Source organism: Pollachius pollachius (assembly GCF_949987615.1).
Source record: "Pollachius pollachius genome assembly, chromosome: 18".
NCBI classification, from domain to species: Eukaryota; Metazoa; Chordata; class Actinopteri; order Gadiformes; family Gadidae; genus Pollachius; species Pollachius pollachius.
In genome coordinates, this window is record NC_136951.1 from 6,289,041 (window position 1) to 6,309,092 (window position 20,052).

The 20,052-nt window shown below is 49.5% G+C and overlaps 1 protein-coding gene across 4 annotated transcripts in view; it reads left to right on the top strand.

The window, feature by feature from the left end:
* Positions 1-20,052, top strand: part of vav2 (vav 2 guanine nucleotide exchange factor) — a 191,103-nt gene that overhangs the window by 49,736 nt on the left and 121,315 nt on the right. For all 4 annotated transcript variants that reach the window (XM_079755639.1, XM_079755641.1, XM_079755640.1 and 1 more), the window contains exon 2: positions 3,136-3,252. In XM_079755639.1, the coding sequence (XP_079611765.1) occupies positions 3,136-3,252 (117 nt within the window). The remainder of the gene's footprint in view (positions 1-3,135; positions 3,253-20,052) is intronic.

The window sequence follows — 20,052 nt, forward strand, 5'->3', positions numbered from 1 at the left end:
ACAAGTGGTTACTACAGAATAACTGTAATATGAGCAAATGTTAATGCTGCATTGTTTGAACATGTTTGAACATTGAACAGGAAGTTATGAAACAGGAAGCGACCTGCCATGTGCTGGGAGGTCCAGCCTGGGTCAAACCAATGGTTTTTGTTCCTGTGGTCGCACAGTAGCTGGTAACTCAAGCTCAAACGCACACACACACACACACACACACACACACATCCTATCTTCCTGGTTTCAACAACAGAGTACTGAGAATCCCTTTGGCCATTTAGTTAGTATTGACTGGACTGTGATTCCCCCGGTAGAACAGTTTTTTTATTGCACGTTTAAAGGTTGAGACGTGCGTGAAACACACACAGTCACACACATTACCACACAGGTTCACACAGTAGTTCAAAGAATCACACACACTTTCAAACAGCAGCACACATTCACACACATGTTCAGACAGTAGCACACAGACATTCTAACAAGGTGACACACAGGTTAACACACAGAACCTGTGTGTTACAGAGTAACACACAGGTTCACACAGTAACACCATCACACGCACACACACTTTCATAGAGTAACACACACACACACACACACACACACACACACACACACACACACTCTACCAGTGAGACTGCCTCTGGCTGTATGTGGGGTGAGTTTTGTTTATGGTCAGTGAGTTTGTCCGGGGAGAAACACTCAAACACAAAATTAAACAGCAGTGTATTCGCTGAGGCCAGGGAAGGTACTGGTCAGAGGGGAGGCCAACCTGTCTCTGGATCAGTTGTTTATACCCAGAGTAGGAAATGTAGTCAATCATTTGGAAATATGTGTAATACAACTATAATACTCTGATCAAGTGTTTTTTTTTAGATGTATAGGCTTGAGTGTCCTTGTAGTACAGATGAATAGAGAGAGGGAGATTGAATAGAGGGGAGGGAGAGAATGAAGAGAAAGGCATAAGAGCAAGGCTAAAAGAGCGAAAGAACTATATGTGTGGCGAGAAAACCTTGAAATCTTGAGAAATGCATAGTAACAGAGAGATGGGCGAACGAGAGAGAGAGAGGTGTTCCGACGCAATAGACGCAGTATGTAACCATCTGTATGTGAGTAGCGTGCCAGCATGTTGTTTTGGCCCTGTCTGCACCTGAAAACAGTAATCCCAGCTCAATGGAGTGTTTTTTTTGTTTCCAGATGTAATAACCCATTTTTTTTCCATCAGAATCATAATAATAATAATTCTCTCCCGGACTGATATCCCCGAACATACATCAATATAACAGTAATGTGCACTACCTACGTCCGCGGATGATTACCATCTCCAAAACCCATCTTTCCTCACCAAACTGACCCTTAACAGTGCTTGGTGGAAAAATACACTTTTATTTTATTCCCCCTCGTTTTTTAACATGAGGATCTGTGCATTTGATAACCTTCAGTCGCGATCCGCAAATGTCATGGCAACGAGCTAGCAAATCAGGTGAGTCTATCGCTATGCGGTCAGATGGAGTCGTCGTGGCTAGGATGGTGGGGAGGAACACACATGCGGTTGTCAATGAGAAAAGAGTTGCTTGGACTCTCCGTGTCGACCACATACTGAATAAATAAAGGATATCCAACCTAAATCGGTTATCACAAAAGATTATCAAAGTGTGTGTTTTTTATTTAATATAAACGATATAGAATTTATGTGTATCGATAAAGGGATACATTTAATTTGACATCCGGCTGTGATAACATAACCAGGTGTAGCTTATAAGCCATACCAGTAAAACATTTGACTTAATGATTTCCTCAATACTAACTGATTTAATCTATACAACGATAACCAAAGCACTCAATCCATACCTGAACTCAAGGCAAACAAAGAACAATCATGTGTTGTACTCCGAACCAACTGATATTATTTCACTTGCATAACTCTGGCCAGCCTAACAACTCAGAAGGCAACCAAATAAACACTTGATACTTAAAGATCTAATAAGTCAATTCTGCAAATAGGGAGAAACCACACCAAGGGACGTAGTTTGATGACGTTGTGGGTTGATGTCTTCACAACATTTACACACGAAAATCTGATGTGATTCAGGCAGAAAAAAGAGGAGTTTTTACGCTGGTATAGTTCAATGTCAGGGCCCTTTCACCACAATGGCCTCTTGGGTCTCTGCTTCACCGAAATCCCCCTTTTCACTCACATGCCTTTCGCATGTCTGTTCAGTTTCCATGGACACCAGCGAAAGCGTTGCCCTAACAAAGAATAGGGGGAAAAGCACATCGGAGCCCCATCAGGGTTTTAAGGGGAAACCTTAATGTCTTCAACACACTATTAGGACGAAGGCATGCTTGCTCGATCGTGGTTAAACATCCATTTTCTCTCACAGTCAACTTATAGAATGTGTTTTTTAGGGAAGAATTGCGGCTTCATATGAGGTGGGATATGAAGTATCTGAATCCACTAAGAATGCTAAAACAAGTGTACTTTCATTTGCATTTTAATAGTACGACAAACAGTCAACTAACAGTCAACTAACATAACAGTCACTCACAGAAATGGTTTGCTTAAGGTTTCCTCAACAGTTTTGTTGGATGGGTTAGGTACGTTGTAGGTCCCAGGGTGAAGAGTTGGTTATAAGGGCTAGGTTTGGGGGTCCGGAAGGGGTGATTTACTGAAGGTTGGGTCAATACAATTCTTCTTTAGCTACACTACTAACCCGAAGCGAGTGTCTTTGGGTGGTAAAGTCTGAGAAGATTGTGGTTTTATATCACATTTCCGTCCCTGGTAATCCTACGCACCTTTTAAAAATTCATAACAATCCCCACACCTCGGCTCAGCACGGTTTCATTCACAGGTATCCTTAAACCTTCAAACACACAAAAGAAAATGACAAGCTCCCCTTTCATCAACCAGGAAATTACATTCCTCTGACCAAAACGAGGCAGAACAGATGGAGAATATTAAACAAGCCAGTGATTGGTGATAAAATACTCGTTGGGTTAAGGTCAAGGTAGTATTTGGATGATTAAACTCATGGGATGTTCCTTAATTCCTTCCAGTCGCAATTTGAATGTGTGCAGAATTGGATTATTATGTGAATGTAATATTTGTTTTTTCTTTTATTTCCTTCTTCTCTTGTTCAGTTCCTTTGTCTGAAGAACATCCGGACTTTTCTGAAAGTCTGTCACGACAAGTTTGGCCTGCGCAACAGCGAGCTGTTTGACCCCTTTGACCTCTTCGACGTCCGGGACTTCGGCAAGGTGAGTCGTTTAACCTGTGAACCCCAGAGCGCTGTGTGGTGTCGGTTGTGGTGTCGGGTGATACGGTGTTCCTGGTTAGTCATCCCCACTGACTAAAGTGGCGCAAGACGAGACTTACACTGGCGATAATCTCCACATGACCGCCTTTTTATTTTGCATTGTGGCTTTTTGGGCCCATGGCAATTTCCTGTTCCATCTGTGTGTTGAATGCCAACGATCCAATTGAATACAAATTAGCAATACTGTTGGCAATGGTGCTGGTTCTATAACAACACTCTGGTGTAGTAAAGATAAGGGAAAAACGTGTGTGTGTTATGTGTTTTATGCACATGCACACATGCGCATGTTCATCTGTGTGTCCAGAGGAACTTTTAATGCTAGCTTTCCTCATTCGTGTGTATTTTATGTCTGTAATTACACCTCCTTCCTTAATTTTCTTTAATGTCTTCATTCAATGTAGCAAGCATTGGGATGATCTCGTTGGCAGATAATGGCCAGTGGTGCCCTAGCTTCATTAAGGCTAGCGTTAGCCGTCAGCGTTATGTTTACAGACAGCAGTTTTAGCCGTCAGCTGCATCATGCCCTTGCTGACAGCCAATGGCTAGCATTAGACATTAGCTGCGTGATGGTTAGCAATTAGCCATTAGCTGTGTTGTGCTATTGTTGGGACAGCAGCATTGGCTATTAGCTGTGTTATGGCTAGCATTAGCCATTCACTTTTTTATGAGTCTGTCTGCTCACATGTGGTGCAGCACTTTAGGGTGAGAAGAAGTGGTGTGTGTGTGTGTGTGTGTGTGGGGGGGGGGGTGTGTGTGTGTGGCTGTGTGTGTGTGTGCGTGCGTTGGCTCAGCGCTACAACTCTGACTCACTCACTGGTGCCTGGCTCTTAAACGCTGAAATAACCATAAGGATTTCTCACAGCTTACGCCTGTCTGCGTGTCTTCCACCCCTCAGGTTTTACCCATCCTTGTTATTTATTTCAATAGGTGTTGTGTTGTGGATGTCCTGTGAGGCCGGCGACAAGTTCCCAATGACATTAATCCAAATCTCCATTTGTCTTTCTGCCTGTGCCAGACATCGCTGTGTGTCTGCATGTTAATGAGTTACCTTTGGTTATTTTCATTCTGGACAGTGACGATGCAGAGAATCAAAGCGCAGGCTAGGCAGAGGGGAATTGTGGGTATTCTGTACTGGGGGGGTGGGTATGGGATGGTGGTGGTGGTGGTGGACTGGTGGGGATGTTGGCCGTTGGTGGATGTTGGCTGGTGCTCCACAGCGGACACATCATGCCCTGGCCTTAGCCTCCCCTGGCAGACCCTCAGCCCTAGCCGTGGCCCCCCGGGGCCCCCAGGGGCCGGAGCTGTCAGAGTGGCCTGGTGATCTGGGAGCCATTAGAGGAGGACTCTCCTCCCTCCCTTTGTTCTAATCCTCCAACCGTTGTACTGTGTGTGTGTGTGTGTGTGTGTGTGTGTGTGTGTGTGTGTGTGTGGACTTTTTCTGGCATATGTGCGTGTGCACGCAATTAATTTCTGCTGTGTGCGCACGTGCATGTTTTCTTGGCTTATGCGCATGTGTGCTTTAGAGGTGTTTGTGTGTGTGTGTGTGTGTGTGTGTGTGTGTGTGGTTTGTGTCCGTGCATGCACATGTTTTTTCAAGCATTTCTGTGTTTATGGGGGTGTGCACACACAAACACTCACATACACGTGGGATTTTCTGGCATGTTTTTCTGGCGCGTGTGTGTGTGTGTGTGTGTGTGTGTGTGTGTGTGTGTGTGTGTGTGTGTGTGTTTCCTTGGGCGGCCCAGCACCCCGGGGGGGGGGGGGTCTGTGATGTGATCATTAAAACCATGCTGTCAACTGACGCCGGCCCGTCATGGCCGCCTCGCCAGGGTCCGCTACGCCAGGGTCCGCTGCCGCACGCAGCTTCATTACCACACAGGGCCCAGCTCAGACCCTGTCCTCCTCCACACAGGGCCCAGCTCAGACCCTGTCCTCCTCCACACAGGGCCCAGCTCAGACCATGTCCTCCTCCACACAGGGCCCAGCTCAGACCCTGTCCTCCTCCTCCTCACAGGGCCCAGCTCAAACCCTGTCCTCCTCCTCCACACAGGGCCCAGCTCAGACCCTGTCCTCCTCCACACAGGGCCCAGCTCAGACCCTGTCCTCCTCCACACAGGGCCCAGCTCAGACCCTGTCCTCCTCCACACAGGGCCCAGCTCAGACCCTGTCCTCCTCCTCCACACAGGGCCCAGCTCAGACCCTGTCCTCCTCCACACAGGGCCCAGCTCAGACCCTGTCCTCCTCCTCCACACAGGGCCCAGCTCAGACCCTGTCCTCCTCCACACAGGGCCCAGCTCAGACCCTGTCCTCCTCCACACAGGGCCCAGCTCAGACCCTGTCCTCCTCCTCCACACAGGGCCCAGCTCAGACCCTGTCCTCCTCCTCCACACAGGGCCCAGCTCAGACCCTGTCCTCCTCCTCCTCACAGGGCCCAGCTCAAACCCTGTCCTCCTCCTCCGCACAGGGCCCAGCTCAGACCCTGTCCTCCTCCACACAGGGCCCAGCTCAGACCCTGTCCTCCTCCACATAGGGCCCAGCTCAGACCCTGTCCTCCTCCACACAGGGCCCAGCTCAGACCCTGTCCTCCTCCACACAGGGCCCAGCTCAGACCCTGTCCTCCTCCTCCACACAGGGCCCAGCTCAGACCCTGTCCTCCTCCTCCACACAGGGCCCAGCTCAGACCCTGTCCTCCTCCACACAGGGCCCAGCTCAGACCCTGTCCTCCTCCTCCACACAGGGCCCAGCTCAGACCCTGTCCTCCTCCACACAGGGCCCAGCTCAGACCCTGTCCTCCTCCACACAGGGCCCAGCTCAGACCATGTCCTCCACCACACAGGGCCCAGCTCAGACCCTGTCCTCCTCCACACAGGCAGCTGGCTCATAAGCGTCTCTATCTCTCTGGCACTATACGGTATGCAGATATGCTTTAGTGACCATATAGACTCCTCCCGGTTAGAAACCTTCTGTGCCGTTTAGAGAGATAAAGGCGGAAGGAGAAGAGTCTGGTTTTACTGTTTATTTCAGATGGCATATGCTTTGAAATGGGATTTGGATTAGAGCGGCTGGTATAAATGAGCATTGGAAGCGTATGGTTATGATTTTGTTTTTATAAAAAGATAAAATGTCCCTGGCGAGAATTAATAAGATGCTGTTTTTTGGTTTTGTTATTTTATACTTCTGTCTAAAGCGAGTTGAGATCCATGTCGTTAATGAACAACCTCTTACGTGCTGGGAGTCAAATGCCCTCACCCCCTCAAGGATATCCTCACCCCCTCGAGAGATGTGAAGGCGGTAGAGAACGAGAGAGAGAGAGAGAGGGAACGAAAGAGAATAAGAGAGTGATGAAGAACACGAGGGAGAAAGAGAGAGAGAGAGAGAGAGAATAAGAGAGAGTGATGAAGAACACGAGGGAGAAGGAGAGAGAAAGAGAGAGAGAGGGAACGAAAGAGAATAAGAGAGTGATGAAGAACACGAGGGAGAAAGAGAGAGAATAAAAGAGAGTGATGAAGAACACGAGGGAGAAGAGAGAGAGAGAGAGGGAACGAAAGAGAATAAGAGAGAGTGATGAAGAACACGAGGGAGAAGGAGAGAGAGAGAGAGGGAACGAAAGAGAATAAGAGAGAGTGATGAAGAACACGAGGGAGAAGGAGAGAGAGAGAGAGAGAGAGAGAGAGAGAGAGAGAGAGAGAAATAATGAACAGCACCGCAAGAGGGAAGGCACCGAACAAGAGCAAGCAAGCGAGCGAACGAAAGACGACAAGAGAGCACAAACGTGGCAGACGAGGCCCGGGGCGGGGAGGGTCGATGAGATCACAGGCGGGGATATTAAAAACCTGTCAGCCGTCAGGATCAATCGCTTTGATCGTCCCCGCGACCGTTTGGAAATCGCCGTCTCCAGGGTCCTGGAGGTGAGGCATCCCGTCCCCACTATCGATTACACATTAAGAGCAGGCGTCACATTATGACGCATCGAGCGGGACGGAGGCCCCCTATGATGTGGGGGTACATGTGAATAGCATGCGTGAGGTGCATCGTTATGCAGGGGTTTTCTTGGTGTAAAAGCTTATTCACTAACACATGAACCCTGCTGTATTGTTTTAATCACACTCGTTTAGTTTAGTGGATGGTTTAATTCATCAGGGGTTTACAAGTGTGCCGGAGAACAAAGCAGACATTCAAAAGTGGTGTAGCTTTGAAAAAGTACCTGGACTTTTGATTAGAGCAATGAATTCTCTAATGGACTTTTTTATTGCAAAGTAAAAAAGGAAATTCTGTCGTTAATCTACTTTTATCATCGGTGCAAAACCAATTCCAATCTGGGGAATCTCTCGTTTAAAAAACGAGAGATTTTTTAAACGGGAGATTCGCTGCTCTAAATTTCCCTCCCAGTGCGTCATACCTCCTCCTGTCCTCGACCGGTCAGAAGGTCGAGACGAAAAGAGCAGGCCAGAGGCCAGACGGATCGATGGCCTCTGAGGAACGGAAGGGTCCAGAGCTTGACCGCGTCTGAGGGGATTACAGTCTGGTTAGGCACCAGCCTTCAGGAAGGCTGCCAGACCCGGGTGGATTGTTTAAGAAGCAGTGTAACTAAATCTTTCACACTCATCTTTCCCGTTGGTGGTTTTACTATTGCATTTTTAGTCACGTAGCAGACGCGTTCATCCAGGGCCACTTTGTGTTTTCGTATTTGGTCATCAGATACATATAAGAGCCATCTGGCTGAGGGATGCCTTCGGGTCGAACAGCCGAGCCAATCGGCTTCTAGCCTAGATCAACCGCCCAAAATGATTTAGATTTATTGAGTCTCCCCGCTCCCAGTGGATTCCCTACCGACGGGACATTGCCTGGATTACTCTACGGCCCTGGAGTAGCACCAGGGCTCCTGCCACAGAGGGCCTTGTGAGAACAGAAGGCGGTTGTTCCCCCGGTGCTCCTCGTCCACTCAGGTCCCGAGGCGCTGACCCGGCACACAGCAGAGGAGCGGGGGGTGGGGTGTGCGGCTGGTCTCGCAGAACGAGTGTTCTGGTCCGACACACAGCCCTCTGCTGTGAGACACGTTCCTTATGGAAACAAATGGGCTCTTCAGGTGGGGACCAATCTGGAGTTTTTTAATCTCTTTTGGAAGAGTGGGAGTGTGTGTGTGTGTGTGTGTGTGTGTGTGCATGTGTGGAAGTATTGCTTATTGTTGGTATGTGTGTGTGTTTGGTAGCTGTGTGTTTGTGTGTGGTAGCTGTGTGTATTTGTGTGTGCTAGCAGTATGTGTGAGTGTGTTTGGGTGTTATTTATGTCACTATGTCCGTGTATGTGTGTGGCAGCAGTCCCAGCGTCTATCAACATGTGCCCCCGGTCCAGCTCCAGCAACACAGAGGTAGTGGTAAACCATATATCCCGGGGCCTCTGGTCTCCGCTCCCACCCTCTAATGATGCTCTCTCCTGGGTCCCCTGCTAACCTCAGCCTGGCCAAGCGCACCTGGAGCCAGGAGAGGTATTTGCCCCCGAGACCCTTACCTCTCTCCCTCTTACCATCCCTCTCGTCGTCCTCCCTCTCATGTCTCTCTCTCTTTATCTTTCTCCTCCTCTCCCTCCATCTCTCTATTGCTCAAAAAACTATCTTCCTCCATCCGTCTCTCTACCTTTTCCCTTTCTCTTTTTCTCCACCTCCCTCTCCTCCTCTCTATCCATCTTTCCCTCTCTGATTCTCCCCCTGTCCACTGCTTCTCCCTCTATCTTTACACCACTCTATTAGCCTCTCCCCCCACTTATATATCACTGCCCGTCTCGCCAACTCTCTCTACCCCTCAATTTCCATCTCTATCCACCTCTCTCTCTATCCATCTCCACCCATCTTTCCACCTTTCCCTCCCTCCCTCCCTCCCTCCCTCCCTCCCTCCACCCACTCCCTTCAGGCCATTGGAGTCTGTGGTTATGAGCCAGTTGGAGGTTAAACCACCACTCTCTTTATTCCCATCGTGCATCGACTCCAAGGCAGGGACATGCCCTGCAAACTGCAGCCATGTCTGGTGAATATATTGCTCCTACTCTATCTTTCTCCAGTCTCTATATATATATTTTTTTACCCCTCTCACCTCTTGCTCACCCCTCTCTGCCTATCTTCCTCTTACGCCAGCGCCTTGATTATCTCTGTCTGTCTTCATCTCGCTAGGAATTACTCTATCCCTCAACTCTGTCTCACTCTTTCACACTCTATCTGTCTCTACCCATCTTTTTATCTCCCTGCCTCTCTGTCCCTGAATCAAGTCTATTTCATTAGCATTGCCCTTAAACACAGTTCACACTATTCTCAGGACACATTATACCACAACCCCGAACCCTAAACTATCTCTGGCTGTCTCTGTCTCTTTCTGTCAGTCTCAATCTCTCTCTTTGTCTCTCTCTCTTTGTCTCTGTCTCTGTCGCTCTGTCACTCTGTCTCTCTCTTGGTCTCTCTCTCTCTCTCTCTCTCTCTGTGTCGGGGCTTAATGGCCCGAGGTGCACAGTTCGCGTATGCATTGCCATGCTCTCTTCTATCCCCCCCCCATTCAATCCCCACCTCCCTATCATTAGACAATCATTATGACATCATTAGGCCAATGAAATACATCGTATATATCCCAGCAAGCCCTAGAGAACCCTTGTGTTTTAAACACCACACTCACCTCCAGAGCTCTCTGTCTCTCTTCGTGTCCCCCCTACCCCCCGTCTCTTTAATTACCCCCCGCCAACGGAACATTCCAGTCATATAAACGAACATCGCAATCAGTTCCTTTCTGGCTGTCGGCCACCATTAGCATAATTAGCATGCACCTGTTAACCATCGATCAACAGTTGGGTTGATTTTTCGGTTTGAGTGAAGAGCGTTTTCAAGCTTTCCCTGGGGGAGAGGGGGAGGGGGGCCTTGTCAGAAGAGGGCTTCGGCACTCGTCTTATAAAACGCAGGTGTTGCCGTCTCCGTCGCCGTCGACGACGACTCATCCGCGCAAGCTTCTGCGCCTCGTCGGGCGTCCGCAGCAAAGAGTGTCTCACTGAGGAGCTCCTCGACTGGGGGGCACTGTTGGGTGAAGAGGGCGGGAGAGAGAGAGGTGGGGGGGGAATCCCTCCTCTTTGCATCGTGCGCGGTGTGAATAAGCTTTCGATCGCCGAGGCAAACGGCCATCAGTCATGTGACGGGATCGGGTTGGGGGGGAGCCTTTGGCGGGGGGGTGCTGGCTGGCTGGCTGGCTGGTGGCACCCCGAGGCCCGCGACCGTCAGCCGGTAATAAAAGCCCTTGGTGGTGAGGGAGGAGCTCTGCGGGGCCACGCAGACAGACAGGTGGTATCGAGGGCACTGTCAGAGGGGCTCCAGCTCCTGTTCATGATCTTGTTTTCCTTTCACTGGGTCCTATTTGTTATGGGGGGTGGGGGGGGGTTCTTTGATTTTGTTTGTGTGCTGGCGAAGATACAGGTTATTGTGAGTGGACTGTGAAAAGGCACACAAGTGCGTATAAACCTCCATACACACACAAGTATAAGTACACACACGCACGCACGCACACACAGCCTCTCAACACAATCTGATATGGCAGATGCATCAGTACCTCGCAAACCGTTCCATATGTTTTTCTAGGTAGGAGCACCCACCTTATCACACACACACACACACAAAAACAATAAGGCCCACGCACATCTGACAGCAGGGAAGAGGAACGACCTGTGGGTGTCTGTGTGTGTGTGTGTGTGTGTGTGTTTGTGTGAGACGATGTGGGGAATATGCAGCAGGCTTCAATCGGCTGATTAAATTTGCACCAACTGTTCCCTTTTCAGCTCACTTATCTCGTCTTTCGTCTCATCCATCTCTCTCTGTCTCTCTCTCCTGGTCTCTCTCTCTCTCTCTGTCTTTCTCTCCGTCTGTGTGTGTGTGTGTGTGTGTGTGTGTGTGTGTACCTCTCAAGTCCATCCATCCCTCTCGACGGTGTTCACTGAGCGTGTGTTAGGGATAAGTCTGCTACTAATTTGCTAGTATAATGGTGTTACACTGACCTCTAGTCTCTTGGAGGATTAGCTTCTCAGAGTGTGCGTGTTCGTTCGTGTGTGTGTGTGTGTGTGTGTGTGTGTGTCTTTGCGTGTGCTGCCCCCTGCTCCTTTCATTTCCTTTCTGAGAGTTGTGCGGCTGAAAATAGCCTGTTGCTTAGCAGAACACACACACACACACACACACACACACACACACACACACACACACACACACACACACACACACACACACACACACACAGTGCTTTTTAGCCAAGCAAGGAGTTCCCTTCACCTTGATGCTTCAACTTCCTCTTCCTTTTCCTCCTCCTCTTACGCTTCCTTGTCCTCCTCTTTCCCCTCTGCCTCGTCTCCCTCCCCCTTTCCTTTTTCCGTTTTTACTTCAAAAACAAAGACATCCTTTCCAGCACCTCCTAAGATTGAAAATACTGCCCATACCCCTCACATGGAGGGTGATGCACCAGCGTGAGTCTGTGTATGTACGTCCCCCAGATCCCAGCCCCGCACGTCTGCTGGATATTGGACGGCGGCTCCTCCCTCCGTGCTCTATTGATTTCTGCCGGGCTGTGTGAAATGAATGACGGAGGTCACGGGGTCAAGCAGGAGAGGTCAAGAGCCCGGGGTCACCGCCACTGTATCCACTTCCAGGAGCGGTCACAGCCTAAGAGCCGGCCAGGAGCTGACTTCCTGTTTCCTTCGGCTACGAGATACCACACATAGCTACAGTTGAATGCGTGGGATTCGATCTTCTTTTATTGGATCATGTGCTTTTGTTTCGGGTTTCTTTCAAGCTGTAATCAATGTCGGTGTGTTTCTTTGAAGACGCACTAGAAGTGCTTGATTGCTAAATTTAATTAAGATTGCAATCAACCTGCTGACATGGAAATAAGTTATTAGCCCTAACGGTAACAAGGTCGGGGAGCTTAAGACCGCACAAGACCATAGCCTCCTAACCCTCAACCCTCGGAACACCAGGGATTAGGTTGAGGGATGAGAGTTAAAGCGATTTAACCTGGGAAAAGATCCGCTCCTTGTCAAAGACTCTGCTCCTCTAGAGTTTACGTGTGTGTGTGTGTGTGTGTGTGTGTGATTATAATCACCTCGTCTTCAGCACTTAAGCGACACAATAACAGGATTCCCTAGGAGGGACTTTCTCTCTCTCTGAGCCGATCAAAACAAACAGGCCTCCATTAGCAGACACTGCGGTGGGCCTCCTCCTCCTCCTCTTCCTCCTCCTCCTCCTCCTCCTGCTCCTCCTGTCCCTCATGCTCTCTGCTCCTGTCCATCAGATTACCCCGTGCCGCCCGTACGCTCTTCCTCGCAACGCGATCAATAATTCAGTTCAAATGACATGCTGCTGATGATAATTCTCCTGACATCAATTATAGATGGGAACTTCCTATCCCTCTTCCTGCCCCCCCCCCCCCCCCCCCCCCCCTTCACCTCTCTCCCTCCCTTACTCACCCCCTTACTCCCCCTCACTTTCCTTCCCTCCCTGAGCCTCATTAGACCAGGAGCTTGTTACCACCGTCGCTGTATCCCGCGGTAACAGGTGGTTGCTAGGCGATGGGACTGTTGTCAGGGAGAGGAGGAGGTTGGGGAGGGGGTGAAGTCTGTGGCTGTGTTGCCGCATGCTAAGTGTCAAGTGACAACAGAGGGATTTATTTATCTTTTTCGTTTTCACAAAGTCACGCAGTGTGTTTTGAGTCGCACTCAAAGGCAAACGAAATGAACGGTTGAACACCGACGACACAAAATCAAACAGGCTGACAGTCCACAGAGTCGCGTTTGAGCGGCGAATGAGAAAAAGGACTAAGCCAAGCTCTTTGACATGCTTTCATGTCTATAGGTCGCTCTAACCACATTTCAATTAAAGCGCTGGTACGTTCCGTTGTTCAGCTTCATGGGCATGTGGCCTCTTCAGATGAACTAATAATTCTAAAGGATTTTCTGGGACTTTACACCATTCAGAACCATTATGATGTCTTCTTTCATGTTCTCCTTGAGTCTGACCATTCAAGTCAGTTTTAAAGTTGATCACGTTTGGAAAATAGGGTGACATGAGTAACGGACGGCGAACCGTTCCTCCATGTTGGTGTTCGCCCACAAGGAGACGAAGGGTCTCGGGGTGAACTGGGTCGTGTAGCCAGCCGGGGTTGTAGGTTGTCCAATGGACTTCACCCATCCGTGTTGACATGTTGACTTTTCCCCGTGTTCACGTGGGCGTTTCCCCCAGGTGACCCGCTGTCCAGACACACACACCCACGCAAACACAAGTTAACACACACACACAAACACACGTTTACACATACACGCACACACACACACACACACACACACACACACACACACACACACACACACACACACACGTTAACACACACGACAGGCACGCACGCGCGCGCTTGTCGGTGGCTCATCCCCCGCTGGGCCAGTGAACCACATGATTGACCACATGTTTGATTCCAGCCCGAGGCCGTGCTTTGCTCCTTCTACGTCCGTACCTCGCTCTGCATGCTGCCCTGTTCAGCTTCATCGAGTCATCCACCAAGTCAGACAGAGCCCATACTAAATACAGGAGGGTATTAAAGAACAAACACCAAACGTTAGGGGGGTGCTTACACCTGGAGTGGGTCCCTCAGGGATTGTTCCCTGGGCCTGGACCGGCTCTCTGAGCCTGTGTTTCTGTGGTCCACCACTCCCTAGATACGGGGTTGGATGCACAGGACACACCCTGCTCCAAGGTCTGGCATGGTCCTTTTCTATTGGCTGCACGCCCTGGCTCCAGCCCGTGTGAGGGCGAGGGGTTTGACGAGGTTTGAAAGCGCCCCTCAACCTGGCCGATAGGAACCCGATGCATCTGTTTTATCTTTAAAACGCTTGAACTATTGCTCTGATCGCAATTTTTTACTTGTCCGTGAAAGTTCCCCCGCTAAAGCCGGGGGGAGGGGGCGGGGGAGATGGTACTTACCCTTTAATTGAGTCCTCGTGAAGGAAGTGGTGATTATTAGAAACAAGAGAATGACCATGTATGACACGATTCGCCTTGGCAACCCGACTAGCCCCACTTTATTCTCCCGGAGCACCGATGGTGAGATCTGGGGTGGTCGTTAAATCGGCTGCTGCCTTTATAGGGGCCAGTTCATCAACATGGGAACACACACACACACACACACACACACACACACACACACACACACACACACACACACACACACACACACACACACACACACACACACTCACTCACTCACTCACTCACTCACTCACTCACTCACTCACTCACTCACTCACTCACTCACTCACTCACTCACTCACTCACTCACTCACTCACTCACTCACTCACTCACTCACTCACTCACTCACTCACTCACTCACTCACTCACTCACTCACACTACCTTACTTAGCATTATGGGATGTCATTAATTCAGCACCTCGTCCTACTCCTCTTCGTCATTCTGCAAATGTCAGCAATCAGTGTATTTCTACATCTCTGAAATGGTTCCCTTCGACTATACGCTGTGAGGCAGATCGGTCATTAAAGAGCCATTCAGAATATAGCCTTTTGTGACATCACAAGTGGGAGTGTCCACCCAGACGCATGATGGATATATCCAACCACCGGCCTTCGGCTTGGTCCCCAAGGGAGGGGCCCGGGGAGTTGATCCATCACCGTGTACGATCTACATATCTTACATCTTTGTGACAACAAACATGGAGGGTTTGCTAGAAAATATGAATCTGTCAAACCTTTTGATGCTGTAAAACTGGTGTGTGTGTTCAAGGCTTAATCGAAAGGGAATCTGGGTTGATTACATGTCAGTTTGGGTGGAAGCATTTTCTACGTGACTAGATTGTACAACATAAATAACGCTGTCAGACGATAAGACTGGGGTATTTACATCCTGGACGGGGTGTCTTGTCTCGGCATTAAACTGCTGAGTGGGCAGGATGCGCTATGCCGGAGGCCCAAACACATTGTTTAACTTGACTAACGGCATCGTCCATAAACAGATTATAACTGAAATAAATGCAAATCACCATAACCTCCATATAGTAGAGATGTAATGCACTGGCTCTGTATCGTCCTGCTTCAGCAACACTACCTCTGTCTCTCTCTCTCTCACACTCTCTACCTCTCGCTGTCTTCTCTTCGCCTTATCTCCTTTTTTCTTTATTCTCTCTCCATCCCCCTCCAACCACATCTGCATCCTCTACTCCCACCTCAAGAGTTTGCAATCAGCATCCTTTCTCATTCTCTCTCTTGCTCTCTCTCTCTTTCTCTCTCCCTCTCTCTTTCTCTCTCTCTCTTTCTCTCTAGCTCTTGCTCTCTCCCTCTTTCTCTCTCTCTCGCTCTTGCTCTCTCCCTCTTTCTCTCTCTCTCTCTCTCTCGCTCTTGCTCTCTCCCTCTTTCTCTCTCTCCCTCTCTCGCTCCTGCTCTCTCTTGTTCCCTCCTCTCATTCAGCCCCCCCCCCCACCAGTCCAAAAGCCCCTCTCTGTTTACTAATCTCCGCTCCATCACCTGGGTCTAAATCTATCCACGGGGGGGCCAAGCGTCCATCCCCCCGCTCCCCTCACACTGATCCGCCCAGGTCTATTAAAGCGGCTGCGTGTGATTGGTCCTCCTCACTGGGGTCTACCTGTGTCTCGGTGGGGGGTGGCCCGGCTACGACCCCGTCGGTCCAACCCGCGGCCGTAAGAAGCCCCCCCCGACGGGAAGCTAGCCGCTGAGCGTCGTATTGGGCCGCACTGGATACCTTCACAGGTGTTATGAAGATCCCCCCCCCCTCCTCCTTCCCCCGCACGCGTCGCTGTTCATTTGTGCCGCTCCAGGTGGTAATGACACAACGGCCACGCCGGTCGGCACGGAAACGCTTCCTGGTTGGCGGGGAGGGGAGCGGGGGGGGAGAACTTGTTTCTGTTGTTTAGTTTTCATTGCTTCGGTGCATCATTCAGGGTCCTGGGTGGCTCCCAACTCTTTCATATGCTCATTAAAAATTGTGCAAAATAAGGGATCGCAATAAAGGCCAAAGCACACTCACGGCGCGGTGCGTTGAAGGCCGCAGCCCGACGCCGCATGGGGTGAGGCGGGACGGAGAGGAGTTACGGCCCCGATGGTCAGCTGGAGGTCCACGTCGGGGTTAGAAAAGTTACGAAGGAAAAGTGTGTGATGTGGTGGACAGAAGCCTGGCGGCGGCGTTGACCACAGAGATGGGTTTTTATCGGTGTAGGAAACAGCAGTCAGGCTTGAGGAAGCAGGTGCATGTACTGCTCTATTGTGCTGTGCAATCTCACTTTGATTAAATAAGCTGATATTCATTGGGTAGAGGCGTGTGATTCATGGCTGTGTTCAGTCGGACGCAATTCTTCTTATTCTCCTTGTTCTTTTTTTATTGTTTATTTTCTGGCTCTAAAAGTTTTTCTGTCTCTCTGCCCCTCTCTCCCTAAATCAGGCTTAAGATATTAGCATAGCCCTCAATCCCAGTTACAGTCTCAAAGGGTTTCACAGGACACATTATAGTGCACCTCCTGACCTAAGCTCTCTAAAGGGCAATCTACACTCCCCTCTTTCCCTTGTCTACCTCCATCTTTCTACAGTAGTCACAGCACAAAATTAACTGTAAGGTTCGACCGAGCTGGGGTATGCTTAACGAAAGGGGAAAACTCTACTTCTCTTTTACATGCACTATAATGTACCGTCCCCCTATCAGTGCGATGATAACCACACACACTCAACACTCCCCTATCAGTGAGATGATAGCCACACACACTCACCACTGCTCTATCAGTCAGTTGATAACCACACACACTCAACACTCTCCTATCAGTGAGATGATAGCCACACACACTCATCTATGAGTCTGAGTATAACCACACACACTCAACACCGCTCTATCAGTCAGATGTCAGGCTGTAGTGGAACACGTTGGACGTTCAGGTTGTTTAAACACTCCTGCTCCCACTGTGGAGGTTGAGTCTGTTATTATAAACTCAAGCACTCTCGCTGACTAACGCTGGCTGATAAGAGCCTTCACGAGCAGCCAGGCTAGGGCGTGGTCATAGGAACCCCTAGAAGGCCCTTTGTTAGAAGTAGAAACCACTGGAACTATAACGCTCTATTCAGCCTTCATGAGCACCAGAGGAGAATGTGTGATGTGTATGAGACACGGACACGCACATGAACGAACACACGCACACCCAAACACACACACACAGGCTGTGTATAGGCATGCACTTGCGTCCTTTGTCTTGTATCCCTTTACAAATGAACATGAATGATCAATCACACAAACACACAGATACAGGATCGCACAAACACACACACACACACACACACACACACACACACACATTCACTCAATTTGAATCCAAAGATCTTCTTTGGCATTGGAACTCTTTCACTGCCAACATATCAGTGATAAGAACGAGTTGAGAAAGTACTGTTGTGAATGTCAAAGAAGCCTCTGTTGTTATGTCTTTTGACTCTCATTCATACATTCATTCACACCAACTTTGTCTCTTTCTCTCTTTCTATCTCTCTCTCTCTCACACTCAAACACACACACACGCACACGCACACGCACACACACACACACATACACACACACAAACACACAGGGAGACTTTGCTAGCCACGAGGGGGTTGGGAGCATGTTTTCTGCTCCATATTTCCACAACGACAAGAACAATCCATCTGTTGTGTGGCGTGGCTGCAGCAGCCGACACACAATCAGACACATGCAACCGGCATCACACTGACCCGCATTCACCACACTGGAACAAGACTAGACAAGGGTGTGTGTGTCTGTGTGGGATTTTGTGGGGGTGTATGCGTGTGTGTGTCTGCACCCACCCCTGGTTTCATGCCGTGTTCTTTAAAGGCCACTCGCTAGCGCCTCCTACTGCTCCTCACTAGATTGTACGGCGACGCCCACTTCCATGCTGACTCAACAGCGGTTTTCAAAGTAAAAGCCCTGAAACTCTGTCTGAGGACTGACAACAGACAGTACAACAACAGATGCTTATTTGGGACGTCCTTCGACTCCCATTCCTCTTTCCAAACTGACTGGATGGTGAGATCAGCTGGTGGTGGGTTCTTCCAAATTGGTCGTCTAGGTGTGAGAATGATGAGCGGTGATGGAGGAAACTCACTCTTCATGAATGGGAGGGGGGCTCCATACAGAGATGGGAGGGGCCTCTCGTGCTCCTAAGGGGTTCATGTGTCGGGCTCCACCGTGAAGTACTGGTTTAGTCTGACTTAGTACTGAGTGGAGCAGGACGGAGGCCATGCTTTATGCGCACGCACGCACATGCACGCACGCACATGCACGCACGCACATGCACGCACACACATGCCCCACATGCACACACACAATGCCCATATTAGCTATCTTGTGTTTATGGTCCTTAGGCTTGGTCCTTGTGTGTGTGCTTACATCATGTTTGCTATGATCTGAATAGAGGAGAGCATCAGAGGGGTTAGAAGGGGAGGATGGGGGAGGGTCTTTAACCCTGACTCAGCTAGTCATGGATCAGCCCAAGGGAGAGGAAGACTAGCACATAATGAGCTGAGTGCCTCCCCCAATGCCTGACCCACTGCCTCCCCCAGGCCACACACTGCAACTGCACACTCAAAGAGACCTGAAAGACCACACACACACACACACACACACACACACACACACACACACACACACACACACACACACACACACACACACACACACACACACACACACACACACACACCAGGCACAGACACACACACACACACACAAACACAGACACACACACACACACCAGGCACACACACAAACACACACACACACACCAGGCACACACACACACACACACACACACCAGGCACAGACACACACACACACACCAGGCACACACACACACACACACACAAACACACACACCAGGCACACACACACACACACAAACACAGACACACACACATACACACTCATAAAGCACAATGACCATAGCCGCGAACACTTCCCCGTGCAATATCTAAAAGCTTATGTTGTCGCACACATTTTAGATGTATCTTCTTATGAAAAAGATATGGCTATGCTCAAACACTATGGTTTAGTGGGTGATGACATCCAGGCATCGCTCCAGCACGTCCTCTCTTCATTTGTTAAACAGTTTGGAGTGAGCTGGAGAGAGACGTAAAACCCTTACATATTCACACACTCAACAAACTTGTAAATACAGAGGGACAGCTCCCTCAAAACAACATCCTTTATAAATCATACTAATCACAGTCGTTGTATCAGACGTAAACATGTGTGTGCTTTAGGTTCATCATTTCTCCATGACAAATGAACTATTCGTAGAGATGTTCAGTGGCAGGAAAGGGACCAAGCTAAACAGGATGTTTATCTTTTTTCCTCCACTTCCTCCCAAGAGAGGCTGGCAAATGGAGGAATCCCCGAGCACTGCTCTCCCTCTGTTGGCCCAACCGATTCCTTAGCCTTTTTAACAGCCAACCATCCTTCATCGCTTGCTTGACCCTGTTATGTGTGTCTCTCTTCTCACTCTCGCTATTTTTCTCGCTTTCGCTCGCTCTCGTTCTAGCGCTCTCTCAATCGCACTCTCTCTCTTTCGCTCTTTATCACTCTCTCTCTCTCTCTTTCGCTCTCTTTCACTCTCTCTTTTTCGCTCCCTCGCTCGCTCTCTCTCTTTTCCGCTCTCTCTCGCTCTCATTCTCTCTCTCACTCT